Source organism: Muscardinus avellanarius, assembly GCF_963383645.1.
Source record: "Muscardinus avellanarius genome assembly, chromosome: 9".
In the NCBI taxonomy this organism is placed as follows: domain Eukaryota; kingdom Metazoa; phylum Chordata; class Mammalia; order Rodentia; family Gliridae; genus Muscardinus; species Muscardinus avellanarius.
The window spans coordinates 15,058,125-15,075,690 of NC_137795.1; the positions used below are offsets into that span (position 1 = coordinate 15,058,125).

The window sequence follows — 17,566 nt, forward strand, 5'->3', positions numbered from 1 at the left end:
AAGGGTCTTACTGAGTTGCAAAGCGCCTCACTAAGTAGCTGAGGCTGGCTGTGAACCGTGATCCTCCTGTCTCAGCCTCCCGAATACTGGGATTACAAGTGTGCGCCACGCCACCACGCCCGGCTTCTGTAATTTCTTTTAACTCTCCTGAATCAAGGGTTTTGTGTGTGACCTCACTTCATAGAGCACAGTCTTAGATAAAAGTAAGATCAGTAGGCTCTGGCGTATCAATATCGACAAACAAACCCAAGCTTTCTTGTTCGAAAAGTCATAAAAATGCAGGAGTGCAAAGGCCGGCGCCCTAGTGCAGGCAGTTCGGAAGCGTCTCGCAGTATTCGCCAGCAGCCAGGGCCCTGGGGGACCCACTCACTGGGGTGAGTGCAGGGCAGCCCTAGCTGCTCCCAACCACAATCCGCCCTGTTGACGGCCGCATCGACACCACCCTAACCTAGAGTTGGGACAGTGACAGCGGGTGCGGCCAGGAGCAGAGGTGACGGTGTAGCTGGAGAGCTAGGGCTGCCCTGCGCTGCTCATCCTGCACCTGGGCAGGACCCCAGGCCTGGGGAGCCGTGGAGCCTGGGAAGTCTGAGGAGATGAAGGTCGGCCAGACAGGAAGGAACCAGGGGCCGTCAGATGGTGTTTTTTCCCCAGCGTGGTGATCTCTGATTAGAAGCAGCTGTCTCCCTTGGTCGGTTTCAGGGTCCCCCAGCTACAGGATCAGAGATTCTGGCATGAACCTCAGCTGTTCCTGCCAATCACGAAGAGGACCCAGTTGAGCCTCCAGGATGCACCTGCCAGGAACTCAGCCACAGCGCCCTTCCTCCCGCAGGGTCACAGAGCCGCTCAGAGCGATGCTTGCCCAGGCTTCTAGGTAGCTGACAGCCTCTTTGTTTCTGCACGTCACGTTAGTTAGCTGTAACTAGCAGCTCTCCCCTGCCTTGTCCTGGGAAGCGCCGCACGGCACCACGCTAAGCTCCTTGAGAACGGGGCCCACGCTGCAGCGGCTCCCGAGATGCGGGCTCTGCAAGGAGCTGGCGCCCAACGGTCACAGCTGAAGCCAACAGGTCAGAGGAATTTGCCCGATTCTAGCAGGGGCAGAACTGTGGGTTCCTCTCCTTATGACTGCTCCCTGGCAGGGGCCATTGGGGCCGTCGGCCACCAGCCTTTGCGTCTGATAGGATACAGGTCTGCAGAGGGGCCAGGCTTGGGCGGCAAGAAGACCCACAGCGTTAGCCCGACCCTGTGCGGCTGGCACCCCGCACTTGGTTCCGGGGTGCTAGCAGCCTGCTCTAACGTTTGGAGGTCACAGGGCCGGCTGGAGGGGCGTCCCACGGGTCCTGTCTGTCTGCACTCCACGGCTAACTGACGCACGGCCTGCCGGAGCTGGTCTTCTGTGACAAGTCTATGCCGTGGCAGACATTTTCAAGACCTGGGATCCTGACTCCCAGGACCTGCCCCACTCCTGCCCACTAAGGGACCCCTCAGGAAACCCGGAGAGGCAGAAGAAGGGCTACTAACTTACCTAAGCAGTGATTTTAGAAGGTGTCTGCTGAGACGCCAGGGCCAGAGGGGTTTCTCCTCTCCCACGAATGTTCAGATATCTTGACCTTCTCTTTTCTCCCCCCCTTGGTCATGAACATGGGAATTTACTGACATGCCCTGTGAGGCCTCTGGTCACCTGGCTGTCCCCAGCGGCCTTCCAGAGAGATTTACACTCCCCTTCTCCTATAATGATTGAGTTCTCCCCAGCGGATGCAGTGACTTTGCGTAAGAACACTTGACCGCCCGGGCTACTTCTTTGACTTCACAGGAAAGGATGAAGAATATCAGATTTCGCTTTCCCTCAGGCAAATGACAAAAAAAGAAGAAGAAGAAGAAAAAAAAAGGAACCCAAACTCCTTTGACCCGAAACATCTCCCACCCTGATCCCCCGTGAAGACTCGCAGGCAGCCAGCCGGGTGCTCATTATGGCAAAACCAGTGCTGTGTGCTTCCCAAAAGACCAGGGGCCCAGGGGAGACGCGGTGGAGACACGACCCTTCACACAGGTTTGAATGGCCGCGGAGAGCAGTTTCCGCCGAGTGCTCACAGGCACCAGTGAATGTTCCCATGAGGAGCCAACGTGGATCCCCAGAAAAACAGTACCAGGCCTGATTCCTGGGTTTCCTTGTTACAAATTTGGACAATGCCTTGAGGTGGGAGCCAGTTTTCTTGCCAGTCACCCACAGGGCCAGTTAACATTTTCATGGTCTTATTTTAGGATGGGAAACTTTGTAAACAACCTCGGCAGCAGATCCGTCCACAGCTTGTCTGGATCCTTACTGGAAGCAGAAGGTCACCAAGGAGGTGCGCTTAGACCGTGACAGTGTGCCGAAGCTAGGCCCCGCTGGACCTGCACAAGGAGCTCTGAGCTCACCTTCTAAGTTTTGACAGCACTGTAATGCGGCTTGCCTGGCGGGCATGTGCCAGCAGGCTGTGCCCAAGAGCACAGACCCTGCATGAGAGGACGGACGGAGAGGCAGGGAAGAAGCTGGCCCTCCACGCCTGGACAAGCAAGCACAGGCGTGGGGAGGGAGAAGGGAGAATGGATGAGCCTAGTACAAAAGCAGAGAGTCTCATAACTGCATCCGCTTGGCGGAGCAAAGCCAAGGTCGCGGGAGCCTGTTAGTGTCACCCAGGCACGCCGCTTCTAACAGCCTCAGTTTCCTCTGCAGAGCGGAGATAATTACACTTGTACTTAATTTCTAGGGTGGGTGGGTTGGTACAAGGAACCAATGAGCACATCAATAGACAAACAGATAAATGAACACGAGCCATGCAGACCGTGGCCTCCCACGCAGCAAGCACTCCGCAGGTCCCCAGTCGTCACCCGCAGAGCCCGAGCCCGGCCCGCCAAACCGGCCCTCGGGAGGCTGTGGTCCACATGCTTCTCTGCTCATTCCTCGACTAACTTGACTGGCCAGCTGACAGTTTTCTTACGTGAAGAAGATGGCTGTACAATAGCCCTCCTTTAGAGGAGGAACCTCAAGAACATTGGCTGTCTCCTTCTGGGTCAAGTGAAAATCCTGCTGCTTTCAACAACAGGCCACAGTTGGAATCAAGAGCCCAGGGCGGAAAGTCTTCAGCCACCTTAGCCTGAAGTCCAGGTGTCAAGCAAGCCCGGTGTTCCACGTCCAGAATTACTGCATAATGAGGACGCTTTATGGCCGAATTTCTTTCAAAGTGAGTTCATCTTTTAGCTCCAAATCATTCACTTTTTAAATGAGAGTTATGGCACTCTTTTGAAAGCAGAGCCACACATCCCTAAGTTATTAAACTGAGTTTTGGAGAGTAACTTTAAGAGCCTCCTAAGACAACAAGCACAGCTCAGCAATGAGAGGAGAAGAGCTCACAATCCTCCTCCCCTCTTTGCCAGCGATGCGCTGCACATCAGCGCAGACCCCAGGCCAGCCCGCCACACTCACCTGCTTCACGACAGCCTGGGTCGGAGGCAGGGAGCCAGGTGCGAGCGCAGGGCCGCTGCTCCCCGGGCCGCAGAGCTCAGGGAACGGGTTGGGGATGGCCGGCAGAGACGAGGTTCTAAACTGCTGGTCTTCCTCCTGAAGGCGCCTAAAAGGAGATGAACGCTGGTTAAAATCGGCCATCTTTAATGTAGCCCAGCCCAGCTACTTCTGGGTCTGTGTCTCCTGAACTGAGGCTAATGCAGTCACGTTCACAGCGGGATTATTCACAATGGCCCAAAGGGGGAAGGAAACAACCCATGTAACTGTCCATGAGAGGGCGGAGGAACAAAAGGTGGCCTATCCACACTGGAGAATATTAGTCAATCCTTAAGAAGAAGAAGAAGAAAGGGACTTCTTACATATGCAAACCTTGAAATACAGGCAAACCTTGAAAGCATTATTTAGCGAGTGAAACAAGCCAGTTATAAAGACACACTGGACGATTCTCCTCACGCCAAGTATGTAAAGGAGCAGAACTTACAGGAAGTGGGTGGCAGCTGCCCAGAGCTAAGAGGATGGAGACAGGGAGGTGCTATTTGGTCAATTCAGAGTTTCAGTTTTGTAAGATGAACACATTCTAGCCAGGCCTGGTGGCACTGCTTGTATTCCTAGTACTTGGGAGGCTGAGACAGGAGGATTGTAGGTTTGAGGACAGTCTCAGCAAATACTGAAACTCGTTAACCTAGCAAGACCCTGTTTAAAAAAAAAATAGGGCTAGGGGTGTAGCTCAGAGATAGAATGCCCCTTGGTTCAGTGCTCAGTGCCACACAAAAGAAGAAGAAAATGTTCTGTAGATTGGACAATTCTGAATGTACATCAATACTACTATACACTTTTAAATGGCTATGTTAGCTGGGTGTGGTGGTACAAACTTGCAACTCTAGTGCTTGGGAGGCTGAGACAGGAGAATAGCAGGTTCACAGCCAGCACCAGCAACTTATGAGGCCCTCTGCAACTAGGTGAGACCCTGATTCAAACTAAACAATAAAACTGAGCTGGGAGTATAGCTCAGAGGTAGAATGCCCCTGAGGTCAATCCCCAAGTTACCCCCCCCCACACACACACACACAAATGGCTATGTGTGGCCCATAACTAAAAATAAGAACCAGCAGGTGGCGGTGCATGTCTGTGACCTCAGTGCTTAGGAGGCTGAGACAGGAGGGTCACAGGTTGACCACAGTGAGCAGCGAGGCTCTCATCAACCTAGAGACCCTGTTTCAAAATAAAAAATAAAATAGAGCTGGGGAGGTGTGACTTGGAGGTAAAATGCCTCTGGGTTCAATCCCCAGCACCACAAAAAAATAATAAAATAAAGTGAAAAGAAAAAAAAAAAGCAAGCGAAGGCTGTCCTTCTGATCTGCAGAGCGTCTTAGCCTCCTGCTGCGGGCCACGTGGCAGACGGAGCCGTGGTTTCCAGCCCTGCACATGCGCACAGCTCAGAGTGCCGGCCAGGGTGTGGAGCTGGCCTTCGTTCAGTGAATAAATGCGCAAAGGTTTTCTGAATAAGAGCATTTTCACAGAGCCAGAGATTCTTCAATGTCCTCGAGATGAACCTTTATCTAAGCGCATGAGCATGCTAGGGGAGGCTTATGGGCTTCACTCGAGCTCGGGAATGAATGCGTGTTTGTACAGCAAGGTGGTTGATACTGGATTAGCTGGCAATAAAGGCCTCACGTAGCCACCTCCCGAGCGCCAGGGCTGCAAACACCTCTCTAATTCAGCTCCCTGCGCTTCTTGGCACTGCTCCAGGGCCGCCCCCTCCCTCCTCTGCAAAGCGCAGGGCTCACTGGTCTTACAATGAAACAGAGCAGGCAGGATGACACATCGGTGCGATTATGAAAAACTGGAGAAATTATGTTCCGAGTCAGAGCAGGAATAACACAAGGGCCTGGCCGGCTGCCACCTCCTGCCCGCACCTCCCGGGCTTTCCTGCGCCCACCCCGAGGCCTGCCCTGCAGGGAAAGAAACCTGGAGTGGCCTTTCAGACCCTTCTCTTATTTACATCCACTGCAGGAACCCCTGGTACAGGCTGTCTTCAAATAATTTTTTGACTATTTTTTACAATCAAAATCAGTGGTAGAGTTGCCGTTCAAGAATTTGCTTTGTGACAGTTTTCCTTGTTTCCCAACATACTCTGGTTTTTAAGGAATACCTGTCTAGCTGCCCCTGTGGATCATGAGATGGGCTCGTGAGGAGCAGAGCGTGCTGCTGTGTGCTGGGGGAGGGCCGCTCCTGTTGTGGCTTGACTTCAAGCCAGAAAGTCTGCTTTTACTGTTAACAAATTACACTCCTCCCACAACACCTTTCGCTCTGCGCAGAGAGCATCCCCGCAATGTCTGACTCTTGTCGCACAGAGCCCCTGGAAGGGCACAGGGTCAAGCGCTTCCCCACATCCCAGCCCATGGCCCACCAGCAACTTAACCCCAAAGAACCACAGCGGAATCTTTGACTTGCAGAACAAGACACAGATACTGTGATGTTCCAGATATCCACAGGAGCTTCCTCCTTCCTAAGATTGCTTTGAGCAACTTTAAACCCTTCTAAGTGGGGTGTGATGGCGCACACTTGCAATCCCAGTACTTGGGAGGCTGAGACAGGAGGATCACACAGGTTCAAAGCCAGCCTCAGCTACTTACTGAGGCTCTCAGCAACTTAGTGAGACCCTGTTTCCAGATAAAAAAAGTATAAAATAGGTCTGGGAGTGTGACCTGAAGGTAGAAAGCCCCTGAGTTCCATCCCCAGTACCACAATTAATTAATTAATTAATTAATTAAAACCCTTCTAAATTTAAAAATCTTAATGCTTAACTTTTAATAATATTTTTTTACTTTATACAAGAATTCCTAATATTGCCTAAAGCACACACCTAAGAGGCATTACCTAATGATGAAAAACACCCCATTAAAAAGGCAAAACTGAAAGCCGCTATCCCGTGTAATCATAAGAGGACACTGACCACAGAGGGCGCTGGGATTCAGGCCTCGGGACAGAGCAGCAGCGTGCAGACTCAGGGGCTCTGTGCCCTCGCCGGGTGCACCCTGCGGAAGGCAGAGGGCCCCTGGAAACCACGGGGCTCTGCGGGGTGGGACATCCCCCGTGGATCCTGCCAAGTTCTATCCAAACAAAAAATAGGTGTCTGGGAGTGTAGCCCAGAGGTAGAAGGGTTTCTAGGAACCCTGGTACCACAAAACAAAACAAAACAAAACAACAACAAAAAAACAAAACCCAAAATGCATCCTGGGGGATTCTCTAGGGGCCTTACCACAGTTTAAAATCCTCCTGGCAGCCAAAGACAATACTACTTCTGAGAACAGCGCCCCTGGCTGAGGGCACCTCTGCCTGTCAAGCAGAGGCCCTGCTGTCTTGGGGACCGGCACAGGCATGTGTCTCAGGCCACGAAAGCCACGTTCACCCCCAACCTGACTCTTGAGGTCCTGGGCACGTCCAGTAAGAAGCCCAGCCTTCTTGTAGCACCACCCTCTGCCTGGCCCACTGCCAAGCCCGGCCCCAGCATGCACGGGAACACTGGGAATTCTCAGGTCTCCCAAGGCTGACTGGAACAGGGCCACCAGGTGCCCGAACCTAACAAAGGCCTCGGGAGCAACGAACCTCTTCCCACCTTCACCGAGCAGGAGACAGAACAGGGAGGACGCTCCAGAGAGCAAAGATGGCCAAGCGCCGGAGTCTGAGAGGCCAGAGCACCCTGGCCGTCTCTCCAGGAAAGAGCGGCCGCCTGGGGCAGGGCCATCGGCAGGTCTGCAAAAGACCACAGTGTCAGATGGCAAAGAAACCTCTTAGAATTTCTGGAGGCAAGGAGGACCCCAAAGGAATGCAGCCATCCAGGTGACCAGCTCACGGCCACGCTGCCCAGAGCTGTCATGCGAGTCGCCCTGGATTCTTCCGTAACGGCCCCAAGGTGCAAACACTGGAACACTGGCAATTTTATTACAGTAGCCATTGTACCTTCTCTATTTTATCATTGGCCGTTGCTATCATACTGTACCTAACTTACTTATTTTTTATTTATTTATTTTGTGGTAAGGGGGATTGAACCCAGTAGCATTCTACCTCCGAGCTGTACCCCCAGCCATATTTCACTTTTATTTATATTTTTATTACTTATTTATTTTGCAGTACTTAAGAGGGAATCCAGGGGCATTCTAACTCCGTGTTATACCCCAGCCCTATTTTTTATTCTCTATTTTGAAACAGGATCTTGTTGAGTGGCGAAGGGCCTCCTTAAGTAGCCATGCTGTCTACAAACCCAGATCCTCCTGTCTCAGCCTCCCAAATGCTGGGATTACAAGCATGCACCACCACGCCTGGCTCACTTTTTATTTTGAAACAGGTCCCACTAAGTTGTGAATGGTTTCACTAGGTTGCTGAGGCTGGCCTCAAACCTGTGATCCTCCTGTCTCAGCCTCCCAAGTACTGGGATTACAAGTGTGCACCACCAGGCTTGGCTTTTATTGTACCTAACTGATAAACTAAACTTTATTACAGGTCTGTACCTATAGAGAAAACCTAGTATGTAGAGGGTTGAGTACTGCCTAGGTCTCTGGCACCCCAGGAATTTTGAGGGCGGGTCTGGAAATGAACACTGAGGTCTAAGAGATGACTGCATCTCTCAGCAGGCGGGCGGGCTCTCTCTGCCCCTCCACACCGCTCCAGCTCCGGGCCCACCTGGCAGCGAGGATGTGCACAGGCTGCGAGCGCTGCACTTTCTGCCTCGGGGACGCCTGTGGCTGCGGGGCCCGAGCGCCGGGAGCCGGCGGCTGGCTGCGGGCATGCTGCCCGTTCTGCAGGAGGGGCACGGTGTCCGACTGCATGTTGCAGGCTGCGTAAAGGCTCTCCAGAGATGCGTTCATATCATTCACCAGCACCTCTAGGTCCAGGTCATCCTCTGCAAACAGAAAGACAAGAGAGAGACAAAGGTCAGTGGCGGGCCACACCCCAGTGGGCAGCTTTGGGGCACTGAGTCCCCAGACTCAGCGATATCTTATATAGTACGTAACAGGCAGAGGAACATAATGGAGAAAAGTACAGATGTCTCCTGGGAGCCCTGTGCACAGAGGCTCAACACAGAGCTTCCACAGGCCTCTACAGCAGGGGCTGCACCCACCCTCCTCGTAGCTTCCCAGCCTCAGTACGCAGTGCCCACTGCCCTCTGCTGGGGATCCCAAGTGCACAGGGACCTGAGCCCCAGGAGGAGGCAGCGTCCCTTCCTTGGAAGTGTGATAAAGGTTTAAGACACAGAGTGGCAGCGAGGTGGGCAGGTTCCGAGGCAGCCAGAGCCTGGCAGAGAAAGATGGAGATGTTATTTACTGCTGGGTGTGGCGCACGCATGGAATACCAGCATTGGGGGAATGGGGGCTGAGACAGGAGGATCGCGGTTTGCGGACAGCCTCAGCTACTTAGTGAGGGCTTTGCAACTCAGTGAGACCTTGTTTCAAAATAAATGATAAAAAAAATAGGGGTGGGGGTGTAGCTCAGAGGTAGAATGCCCCTGGGTTCCATCCCCAGTACCACACAAAGAAAGTTGTTAGGTCTGTTTATCTATTTCTTATGAAGTAGCAAGCACAGAGCCGGCACTATTAACTGTGAAATTGTTAAGGAATCGGGCCTGGAGGGGCCATGACTTGTCCACATCCTACAGACAGGACGCAGAGAAGCTGGAGTTGGACACCAGCGGGGCCACTCATTTGACCTCGCCACGTATGTGTGCGGCGAGGGAGCCCCAGGATCTTTCTGGAACACTGGCCCTGCCTGGCGTCTCCCACTCTCCGCACAGTCATGGCTGGGGGCTGGGGGCAAGCAGGTCAGGTCACAGCACTTCAGCACACTGCAGGCCTGGGCTGAGTACTCGGCACAGCCACAGCAAGAGTCTGGGAAGGCCTTTGCTTCTTTTTTTTTGCAGTATTGGAGATGGAACCCAGGGGCATTCTACTTCTGAGCTATACCCCTAGCCCTATTTTTTTATTCTTTATTTTCAAACAGGGTCTCACTGAGTTGCAGAGGGCCTCACTAAGTAGCTCTGGCTGTCCGCGAACTGAGATCTTCCTGTCTAGGCCTCTGGAATGCTGGGATTACAAGTGTGGGCCACTTTTCTGGGATGGCCTTCGCTTTGGGTCCCCCGGTCCCTCATCTTACTGAAGGACCACAAAGCCCAGCCTGAGGACAGTGGCCCACAAGGTGGCCCAGTGACTAGCACTTGGCCTTTGATGTGGTCAGGGATGGGCAGTGCGCAGCACAAGGAGACTTGGCTCTGCAGAAGCAAGGCCCCACAGTCCCTGCTGCGGCCTTTCCCCTCCAGCCACGGAGCCCCAAGAGGGGCTCAAGCAGGTCAGGCCAAGGTCGTGAGAAGGAGGGAGCAGGTGGCCAGGGGAGTGGGCTGAGAGCACAGGCTGGGGGGAGGGGTCCTGCCGGTTCAGACTGCCCCAGACAGCCGCCCAAGGCCTGTGGGCACTGGAAGACGGTGGGGGAGGGTGGCTTCGCTGATAAGCAGTCAAATATTAATCCTGTGGCCAGACACTAAAGGGCAAAAGTGCTGAATCAATAACTAATAGTTACCGTATAAGCAAAAATTAATATGTCACACGGCGGACGTGCGGCTCAGCAGCTGGGGCTGGTCCTTTCAGCTGGGGGTGGGGCCCCCGGCACAGAAAACCAAGGCCGTGTGGGGCCAGCATGGCGCTGCCCGCCTGTGAAGGCCACGTGGCCTGGGAGAAATTCCCCAGGCCCTCTGGGAGCAATACCTGGCAAGCCACCCACGGCAGGGGCGGCCGTCCAGGGATGCTGGCCGCCAATGAAAAGACCTCAGTCCTCATTTCCCAGGTCCTCAGAGTGCTCATTGTGAGGGAGACGGTCAGTTACTCTCGTGTCCTCAGACTAGGCCTTCGGGAAAATTCTGGAAGGCTCGCGCCATGAATGCCACTCCTGTACGACCACACTGAGGTGGCGTGGCCGCAGTGGCTTCATCTGCGCCCTGACAAATAAAGAAGGACGTGTGCTGGTCCTCGTGGGCCACACGCTTGGTTCCTGTCTCAGCGGCTCATTTGAGTATCAGTCCATGGCAGGGCAGAGCCGCTGCCCGGCCCTGTGGGCGGGATGAGGGTCTCGGCACTGCGCAGCCGGCAAGCGCGCTCCGCACGAGGGCATTTGGTAAGTGTCGCAAGGCAGGGGCTCTCCGCAGGACGCAAAGGCCCCATTCCCAGTGCTCACCCTGCCTCAGAAATCAAATGGCAACACAGTTCTTGCTCTTAGGTCTTTTCTAGCAAATAAAAGTGTGTCCATTCCGCCCAGTGGATTCCCAGTCCCAGTGATTTTTTTTCCCTGGATATTTCCCCACAGCACCGGGCTGTGTCCACCCTAGCGGCCGCCCCTGGTGTTGCTGCTCCTCTGGGCCAGCCAAGTCATCCCTGGGTCCCTTCTGCAGTCAGGGTGAACAGGAGCAATTGTGACACCATCCACCGGGACGTGAAGGGGTGGCGCACCCTAGGGAGCCCCACCGCCCCTGCGGTGGCTGCTTACACAACGCTCCACTCACACATGTGACTGGGTATCTTTACACAGAGCTCGGCTAATCTGATAACCCTCACTTCAGAGGTTATAATTTTCACAAATCAAATCTGACCACTGTCTCTGGATGCCTCAAATCCACATCCTTTCCACAGTTCTTAGGGAAAAAATAGAACATTTGAAAGACTCAAAAATGCCCTCCTTTAGAATCAATTTTAAAGTGCCTAGTGGGATCAATTTGCTTTTTCTCTGTTTGGGTAATAAAATCGCTACAGTTGTCCGACTTGATTTAAACTTTCTTAAATTCTAAGGTGGGCCCCACATTCAGTCTTCTTAGCAGGGCTCTTTAGAGAAGATTAAAAAGAAACTGATTTAAAGAAACTTTTTCATATTTGGCACGACATTTTAAAAAAAAACCAGCCTGCTGCAGAACCAGGACGTTCCTGAAATCACATTCCGTTCTCGCACACATTCCATACGGCTTACATGACGTCAGCGGGGCTCGCGAGGCCCCTGTGCTGCCTCCGCACACGGAGCCAGCTACTCAACTGTCTTCTCGTCCAAGGAATCTGAGTGGATCAATAACCACCCTTCCGTGAAAGGCTTTCTGCCAGGTAACAGGGAACAATCAAATAGACTGATGCTTCTAGAAACGAATTTTGTGGATTCAGTATCTACCCCATGCTGACCTGGCGCAAAAATATTTTCCTGAGGCTGTCCCTCTGGAAGGAACAAGAAAAGAAAGGGGGAATTATTTTATAAATAAAAGTTCCCCTCACATGGATTTGTAAGGATCTATTTATTACCCAAATATAGGTCAAAAAAACATGGCTGTCAATCTAGTTATTAATAGTTCCTTTCCTTCCTGAAATAGCTCGGTCCAAAACTGGGCATGGACTTTGCCCCAAATATTTGGATAGCCCATCTTAGCTCAAGTTCACATCTAGTCCTGGTTGGTTGTCCTTGCCGAACTGAGGCTTAGTTTTAAGTTCTGAAATAAATTCAGTGAAATGACTTCAGCTTGTCAACCACCGTGAATGAATGCTTTCCATAACCGAGTCGAGGTGAGGGGACCCCGAAAAGGAGGAGGGGAGAGAGAGGTGGGTTAGCTGAGGAGGCTTGGCTTCAGCCCCAGCACAGCCCTACTGAGTAGCACATTTCTTGGTTTACAGCCCCATCTAGTGTCTCCTTTATGTTAATTAGAGATTAAAGAGGACGCTGGAGCCGCTTCATTGGCTGATTTTGGCACAGTAAAGACATGCTGTGTGTGGGGGGGGAACACCCAGGCCCGTCCTTTCTGCAAACCCACTTAAACACCTAGTGTGCGCGTGACTTCCCTTCCATTCAGCTACTGTACATGGAAGGTCCACCTGTGAATCAGGAAGGGGCAGCTGTGTGGCAGAGCTGTGTGTCATACGTGATTAAGCAAGGGCAGACTGAGTCCTGGGAGGAGAAAAAGAAGAGAGTTCTCTATCAGAAAGTTCCTAATAGAAGTGCAAAGGCAAAGTCTCACACGTGCCTTGCTGGAAAGGAACCGAGGGCCAGGCTGCAAATGTGCGCAAACTCGGACCCATCACTCAGCATGCTCTCTATGACCTCTAACCAATTAAAACAGCTTGCAAATATAACTTAAGACTCTACTAAAATACCTTTTCCCCCACATCAATTCATCTATTTTCATGTAGTCTAGCTACATGGGTTTAGTTTTCAGTCCACAGAGTTTAGTCCTAAGTACGAATAAGAGAATTTAGTCCTACAGTGTCAGAATAGTTTTCTCTATTTTTATGATATTTGAAGATATTCAACAAATATAAAAACAAATTACCTAATCACAACTCCAAAAATATAAATGCAACTTCCTAACCATGTCACTAATTTTTTAAAGGAAAATAGAGCTAATGCTTTATTTCTGTCTTTTTAATCTGTTTTTTTTAAGCAGACAGAAATTAAAAACTCCACAATTCCTCTGATACATACATATAAATATTCTCACTTATAGCATCAGAATTGCACATCCACAATCCCTGAATTTGACCCTGGATTCAATCCCCAGCACTGAAAAACAAAACAAAACAAAACAAAAAACAAGAGAAACTTATTTTCCTAAGCTTTGTTGAAAATGGCATCCCGCGCTCTCAGCCCCAACTCACACAGATGGCAGTTAATTACCATTTTCAGTCTCTATTGATTGAGAAAATGCATATTGACAAGCTGGTGAATTTAAGAATTTGTGAGAATCCATATGTTTTTATGTAAGCGTGTATTGCGCGTGCATGTGTGTGTGCATATGCGCACACGCACACTGTGAGCACACACACCGAAAGATGTCCTTAAGTCTGCTAGCAGGCCCCAATCACGTGGCCCCTCTGCTAAATCCTGAGCCCCGCCGCGCCCCCAGGGCCCAGGCCATGGGGAAGCCATCACACAAAGCATTTTCAGCGGTCAGCTAGGACATGCAACTGGAGAAAGTAACACCCACCCCAGGTGTAGCACAGCCGGACGAGACAAACGTCACGACCACCCTCTGGGTGGAGAGCAGGCCTAGTTGTTCACTGCCTTGTAATTTCCCAGCGCTATCTTAATTATTTTTCTTGCTTTCCTTTTGCTGATGTAAATGCATTCAGGAAGGCTGCGCACACGTGTCCTCTATGTGCAGTACCTTGACGGCGGCCATAAACCCGATCCGAGCTCTCCTTTAAGCACAGCTAGTAGCAAAGTATAGATCCCGGATCTTGCTCAACAGAGGTGCAGAGGTTGAAAAAGACACAGGCCACTGACTCTGCTTCCATGAAATTTGTGCTGTGCACCTTAAAAGTTATATTCAGATATTCGCCTTCTTTTGAAATGAAGTACTACCCTTTATGATTGGTTAATAAGTATGTATCAGTAGCAATCAAGAACCAACACAAATCAAATCCTGTCCACAGCCAGGCAGACAGAAGCAGAGTGGGCACAGGCCACGGCTACCCTGCTGGATGTGAACATGCCCTGGGACTCTCTTTGAGAAGGCCTCGGGCTCTGCACCCCAAAGACCATGGATGTGAGGGGCCTGGTCTATTCCCGGCCACAGCTTTTCTCCATAGTCCATCCTCCTGACCCTCACTGAGTTGGGGAGGATGCTCTCTAAGGCACCCAAGGATGTTGGCAAACCCATATCTGCCCACACCCCTTAATCTTCATTTCCTCGAAGACATTAGGGTTAATAATGGATTGGGTAAAAAAAAATCAGTATTTTAGAAAGGGGTTACTAAAACCATATTTCTCTCATGGAAAGGCAGAAGATCCTTATAATTCCAAAGCCTCAGCACGGATGTTGCTTAGGCAGGCCAGCACCAGGCAATGTTGTCTTGAGAACCCAGCAGCAACACAGCCCTAGCTGTGGAGACATGTCAAGAGACACTTCCAGAAAAGAAATAGTTGGTCTAGGAGACAGCTGCCAGGACCTGGTCAGAAGGGAAAATAAGAACTGAGGGAAATTGGGAATTTGAAGAAACAATGGCCATTAGAGTTAGGTATAAAATGTCCCCCAAAGAGCTGGTTTATTAATATTCTGGGTTGGCAGCACTGAGTGATTAGAGTTGTAATTCCACAAGTGGATAAATGCGTTGTAATGGTTTATCTGGGTGGTACCTGGTAGGCTGTCAGGTTGTAGTTGGAGGAGGTGGGCCCCGAGGGTATGGCTCCTCCGCCCCAGCTCCCCCTCCTGCCTTCAGCCTCCCTGACTTGAGGAGCACAGCCCATGTCCAGCTCTTGATAAAGCTGCTGGGAACACAGATGCTTCTTTCCTAACAAATATGAGTTTTGGATGCAAGTTTACATGTCGCCAATGCTTAGACGGAGGCAGGTAAGGTTTACTCAAAGTGTCCATCTCATAATGGCACATACAAAGCCCTGCTGCCAATGGAGCCTCGATTAACAGAACTTACAGAAACGCAGGAAGTCCACTGACGCTTACAGATAGCTGGGCTGGCCATGACTTCCCCAGTGCAGCGAAGGCACAGGCTGAAGTCGAGGACAAACGCAAAACTGAATGCAGACATTGTGTGGCTGGGTAACCCCGCCTCTACCACCACCACTTAAAAAAAGGTGAGATAATGATTAATCACTCTGCACTTTGATTCCAAGGAGATTTATTTTTTAACCTATGTTTTGGGGAACTGTAACGAATTCTATTTTTTAAAAGTAAGGAAAGCTACTCATTTTACTTAATGACTCTATTCATTAAAATTAAAAGACCTGGCATCCAATGTTCAGTGAGGGTGGGTTAGTGAAGTGTGTAAAGTACCCTTCTTTCTTGTCTTTTTACTCTGCTACATTGTTGCAAGGAAGCACCTGGGTACTACTAAGCTTCTCTTGGGTCCTTTAAGACTGCCTGGATTCTGTACCATAGATCCTCCCTAACACACGAACGGAATTTTCCACTACCAAAATGTTTCAGCCTGCCAAGTAAGGACTGAAGACCTGAGCTACAAATTATGTTTTAAAAGCACAATTCAGCTATGCAGTTTTTGATTTGTATTTTAGAGGACACTGGGGTGGGAGGAAGGAGGAGAAACTTACCCCAAAAATCTCACTGAACAAAGGCAAAAGGTAAATCTTTCTCGAGCCTTCCTCAGAAACTTAATCTTTCATTTCAACCTTTTGATTTTAATTCCTAATTCTCCCACTACATCACAAATCAGGCCAAAATCTGGGTACAAAGAACTATATAAATAATTTGTCATTCTGGGAGGTTACCATTTTCCATAAATCCTAAAAATTCTAGTCCAGAAACACAGGAATTGAAAAGGGAAAGTCCAGTTTATGGTCCAAATGTCGGTCACTCACTGAAACCGGCTCCCAAAAGTCCATGTTTTCAAGGTAAACGAGACACTGGGGAATCTGTATTATCATATTCAACATTAACACTCTATAATTCCATGAACTTACCTCCATAAATTTAAAATCTATTCATCACACCAACGGTTTCCTCCATTGGATAAATATTTACTGACTCCATCCCAACATCATTTCAGGTGTTGGAAAACAGATGCTAAGGAAACAGACAAGACTCCCTGCCACCGTGTCTCCTCTGGCAGCACAGACGGTAAGCCAGGCCTGATGCGGGGATCTGCACGGCCCCCACGCCGGGACGACATGCCAATTCATGAGGCGCCCCGCAGTTCTCTGAACATTTACGACCACAAAGACATGAATGTTTGAGGAGGGACATATGTTTATCCCGACTTGAACATTACACAATGTATACATGTATCCAAACATCACATGGCACCCTATAAATATGGATGATATTTATGTGTCAATAGGAAAATAATCCCTGCCACCCAGATGGACTGAAGCCTTAAGCAACAAGCTCTGGAAAAGGACTACAGTGCTAAATATAAAGCAGCAAGGAAGGATATGAAACTTTTTAAACTACCTCTGGAAAAATAATTCCCTCTATGAGGGAAAACCTTTTCCAGTTAAATGGAGTCTGGTAGAAAGACAAAGGAATACAGGTATCCTGCAAGGACGGAAGACGGGCTCACCTTGAGCCAGGCAGGGGTCCCCGAGCCTCAGGGCTCAGAGCCTGCTGGGGAAGCAGCAATGCTAAAGGAAAGACAGAGGACTATCCGTGCCCTTCACCAGAGAGCCCTTGCAGAGTGAATGAAGGTCTTGGTCTATGAATGCATCTCAGAAGCCAGAAAGTCTCCCAGCACGTCCCCGCTCCCTGCTTGGCAGAGAGAAGAGTTTTTAAAAGAGACCTCTGTTTCCAGGCAAGACCGTCATGGAGAGGGTATTCAGTTCAGAAGAGCCCTGATTCTGAGACATCTGGAGACAGAAAGTCATCTCAGAGGAACGCTACCAGGAGAATCCAAGAAATGGCCTTGCTCTGAAAACCCAAACTGCCAGGAGACAGGAGCTGGATCTCCAGGATGTAGATAGAGACAGTTTAAATAAGGCAGGGCACTAGGGATAGGGATGGGGCAGATATCTAGTGGTGCCCCCCTCAAACCTGCCACTGGTGGCTCTGGAACCCACCTGGAATCCTATCTCCAGGAACAAGAGTTCCTGCACGTCTGCGTTCCTTAAAAAAATGCCTGTGTTGAAATCTGAATTTTAAGGTGAAGGACTGAGGAAGTGGGGTCTTTGGGAGATGGTCAGATCATGAAAATGGGGCACCCATGAATGGGATTAGTGCCCTTAGAAAAGGGACCTCAGAGAGTTTGCCTGACACTCTACCAGTAAAAACCCAGCAGGAAGACTCTTTCAGGAAGCAAGGCCTCGTGCCCCACCCAGAGTCTTCCAGCCTCCACATGTGTGAGGAAGAAAATAGTTTCTGTTGTTTATAAGCTACCTAGCCTGTGGTGTTTTGTTACAGCACTCCAAAAGGCCTAAGACCTTTCCTAATTGACTGCTTGGTCTTTTTATAATTATTTTTCAGTTACGAGAAATAAAAACACATATATACGTGGCATCTTGTAAATAAAGTCCCAGGAGAAAGGATGGCCGGGGCAGCTCTTTCAGAATCAGGGCTTGCATGGATACTTCCTCTGCTAAGAGTAA

At 50.4% G+C, this 17,566-nt stretch overlaps 1 protein-coding gene across 3 annotated transcripts in view; it reads right to left on the minus strand.

Moving 5' to 3' along the window:
• The window catches only part of GRB10 (growth factor receptor bound protein 10), a gene marked incomplete at its 3' end in the record, with an annotated part of 109,447 nt that overhangs the window by 38,822 nt on the left and 53,059 nt on the right, over positions 1-17,566 (minus strand). The window contains exons 2-3 of one of the 3 annotated variants that reach the window (XM_080701093.1): positions 8,186-8,405; positions 3,464-3,608 (exon numbers count right to left, since the gene is read on the minus strand). In XM_080701093.1, coding sequence (XP_080557219.1) covers positions 3,464-3,608; positions 8,186-8,370 — 330 coding nt within the window. In that variant the 5' untranslated portion in view covers positions 8,371-8,405. Of the gene's footprint in view, positions 1-3,463; positions 3,609-8,185; positions 8,406-17,566 lie in introns of those variants that run through there. The other 2 variants (XM_080701094.1, XM_080701092.1) reach the window with 2 other exon arrangements.